We start from the raw sequence: 3,235 nt of genomic DNA on the forward strand, positions 1-3,235 counted from the left end.
TGGTACTCTAGCAAACGTTAAAATCTATCTCAGGACATCTAGCAGGCAGAGGAAAACTGCACTCATCCCCACTCCGTGCTATTCCTATCAGAGAGGACATAGAAAATATTCTCTCTTCTCTTGGCCGGCATCCTCCCCTTACTGAAAGACGCAGCGTGTGTGCATCTGAAATGGAGGTGTGGGGGGGGGGGTGGAGTCTAGCTTTCTGGCCTCAACAAAGACACAATGGTTCAGAGAAGGCCAGAGCAGAGCAACCAGCCAGGCAGAATCCAGGCCTCTCGGATCTGCGGGAAGGGTGGGCTGCCCTGTGCCGGTCCAGGGTGGAATGGCAGTCCTGGGCTCTGTTGCCTGCCGAGCCCTTCCTGATGTGACTTTATCAGACCAATCCTCACTCTCGCTGGTGGAGAGGGTACACACACAAGAGTGTATCCTTAGGAAGATTTCTCCAACATGACAAAGTGCAATTAGAAATCTGGGTTCTCTTTTCCTGAGCTTGGACACAAATTTGTCCTGAGGTGGGAGAAGGCTCTGTAGGCAAAGGACCGCAGGGGCGGGAGTAGGCTACAGGCGCTGGCCTGTAGCTTCGCAGCGGTGACGGCAAGCGGCCGGCAGGTGTCAGTGCGCCCTCGCTCTGCCGCCGCGCGTGGCCTCCGCTCCAGGACCCCTCCTCACCGCGGTCTAGGGGGCGCGGTTCAGATCCTGCCTGCTAGTGTCTCTCAGACAGCTCTGCAGCTGGGACAAGTGGCCGTTTCTCCCCAGAGCGGAGCTCTGAACTCTGGCGGGGCCCGCTCCCCGGGGGATGCTTCCCATTTCGCCCCAGGGGTTGGATTCGGACGTGCACCTTCCTCTCTCACCAGCCCCACTGCCCCGCCGCCAGGAGCACTTGCGGGGCTGCTCCGGATGCGACCCGTACCGGTGGTTGCGTCTCCCGATTCGGCCGGGGGTCCCCTACCCTTTCCGCCCGAGTCCCACTCAGCTCGATGTGGGCACTCCCGGGTGCCCGACGCGTTCTGCTCGGCGGTCCCAGAGATGCTTGGCCAATTCCCAGCAGGGACCGCTCCTCACTGCCCGGGCACGCTCTTTAAATCCCTCGCTCAAGGTACCCGCCTCCCCAAAGGGCCAGTTTTGCCAGGGGGCCAGGGCTCCAGTGGGTCCGGCGCCCGGCGCGGACTCCAGACCCGCGGAGGGGAGGCGCAAGGGGCGGGGGAGGGTCGGCTTCCCACGTGGGGGTGACGCCGGCTGCTCGGCAACGCCGGCTTGATCCTGGGGCTATAAAACCAGTCCACCGTGAGCGCCACGGAGAAGCACCGGCCCCAGCTTCGGTGCAGACGCCCAGCAGCCGGCGCGCCGCCGCCCGGCCACCCCCAGCACCTTCTCCCCCAAGCCCTGCGCTCCTGCCCCAACTCACGCTGCCCTCGGACCCCAGCTGTCCCGTCGCGCTCAGCGCCCGAAGCTCGCCGGGCCGACGCCCAGGAGACCCCCTGCCTCGGCCGCGGCTCCTGGAGGGCCGATCGCCCACCCGCCTGGGCCCGCCTTAGGACGGGGGCGCCTTCATGCGGCCCGCACACCCCTCACCCCGCCGCCGCCTCCGACCTCCGCGCGCTGCGCCCCAGCCCCTGCAGGGCACGCAACTTTGGAAGTCCCGCGGCGCTCCGAGAGGCGGCAGAGTCTGCGCCCTGGCCCCAGCCCGGGCCTCGCCGACCCCGCAGCGTCTGGGGGAAGCGAGAGAGTCGGTAATCGCTTCGGGGATGTAAGGAGACAGACATAGGACCCCAAGCCAGCATCAGCACCCCTCGGCTGCCTCTCGGGTTGGGGGCGGGCCCCGCACACGGTAAGACCTCTTGCTTTCGCTCAGGCTCCAGAGTCAAAGATATAGATAGAGATATATTTAATTTCCTGTTATCCTTCCAAGTCATCAGGCCACCGATGATTTTTGTTCTCTCTTCTTGAAGAATAAATCTCTCTTTCCTCATCGGCTCGACCTACTACTCTCTCCCGCCGCTTAGAAATAAAACTTGGCTGTGCTTAGGAGCTGGGAGCGAGAAGGCGCCGACCCCGAGCGCTCGAGGCGCGGGCCGGGCGCGCTTCCCGGGAGCCGGGCCCATGGGCCATTAGCGGTCCCCCAGCTCGGGCTCGGCCTCCCAGAGGCCGCTTCTCCATGTGAGCCGCGGCGGGGCGAGCGGGGCGCAGGAGGAAGAGGAGGCTCAACGGGCGCCGGCCGGAAGGCAGCTGGCAGCAGGCCCAGGCGAGCGGGCACCCGCGTTCATGTTCCGCCAGGAGCAGGCGCTGGCCGAAGGCAGCTTCGCGCCCATGGGCTCCCTGCAGCCTGACGCGAGCAACGCTAGCTGGAACGGGACCGAGGCCCCGGGGGGTGGCGCCCGGGCCACCCCCTACTCCCTGCAGGTGACGCTGACGCTGGTGTGCCTGGCCGGCCTGCTCATGCTGTTCACGGTGTTCGGTAACGTGCTTGTCATCATTGCCGTGTTCACCAGCCGCGCGCTCAAGGCGCCCCAGAACCTCTTCCTGGTGTCTCTGGCCTCGGCCGACATCCTGGTGGCCACCCTTGTCATCCCTTTCTCGCTGGCCAACGAGGTCATGGGCTACTGGTACTTCGGCAAGGCATGGTGTGAGACCTACCTGGCGCTCGACGTGCTCTTCTGCACGTCGTCCATCGTGCACCTGTGCGCCATCAGCCTGGATCGTTACTGGTCCATCACCCAGGCCATAGAGTACAACCTGAAGCGCACGCCACGCCGCATCAAGGCCATCATCGTCACCGTGTGGGTCATCTCGGCCGTCATCTCCTTCCCGCCGCTCATCTCCATCGAGAAGAAAGGAGGCAGTGGTGGCCAGCAGCCGGCCGAACCGCGCTGCGAGATCAACGACCAGAAGTGGTACGTCATCTCGTCGTGCATCGGCTCCTTCTTCGCGCCCTGCCTCATCATGATCCTGGTCTACGTGCGCATTTACCAGATCGCCAAGAGCCGCACCCGCGTGCCGCCCAGTCGCAGGGGTCCTGATGCCGCCGCCACGCTGCCGGGGGGCGCCAAGCGCAGACCCAACGGCTTGGGCCCGGAGCGCGGCGTGGGCCCTGTGGGCGCCGAGGCGGAGTCGCTGCCGGCCCAGCTCAACGGTGCCCCGGGGGAGCCCACGCCGGCAGGGCCGCGGGACGCCGACGCGCTGGACCTCGAGGAGAGCTCCTCGTCCGAGCACGCCGAGCGGCCCCCGGGGACCC

At 65.8% G+C, this 3,235-nt stretch overlaps 1 protein-coding gene across 1 annotated transcript in view; it reads left to right on the plus strand.

The window, feature by feature from the left end:
* The first annotated feature begins 2,182 nt into the window (after window positions 1-2,182).
* ADRA2A (adrenoceptor alpha 2A) overlaps window positions 2,183-3,235 on the plus strand; it is a 1,817-nt gene continuing 764 nt past the window's right edge. The window contains 1 exon segment of the mRNA XM_024756049.1: window positions 2,183-3,235. This exon segment is cut by the window's right edge and continues 34 nt beyond it. Coding sequence (XP_024611817.1) covers window positions 2,266-3,235 — 970 coding nt within the window. The 5' untranslated portion in view covers window positions 2,183-2,265.

Source organism: Neophocaena asiaeorientalis, unplaced genomic scaffold, assembly GCF_003031525.2.
Source record: "Neophocaena asiaeorientalis asiaeorientalis breed wild unplaced genomic scaffold, Neophocaena_asiaeorientalis_V1.1 scaffold85, whole genome shotgun sequence".
NCBI classification, from domain to species: Eukaryota; Metazoa; Chordata; class Mammalia; order Artiodactyla; family Phocoenidae; genus Neophocaena; species Neophocaena asiaeorientalis.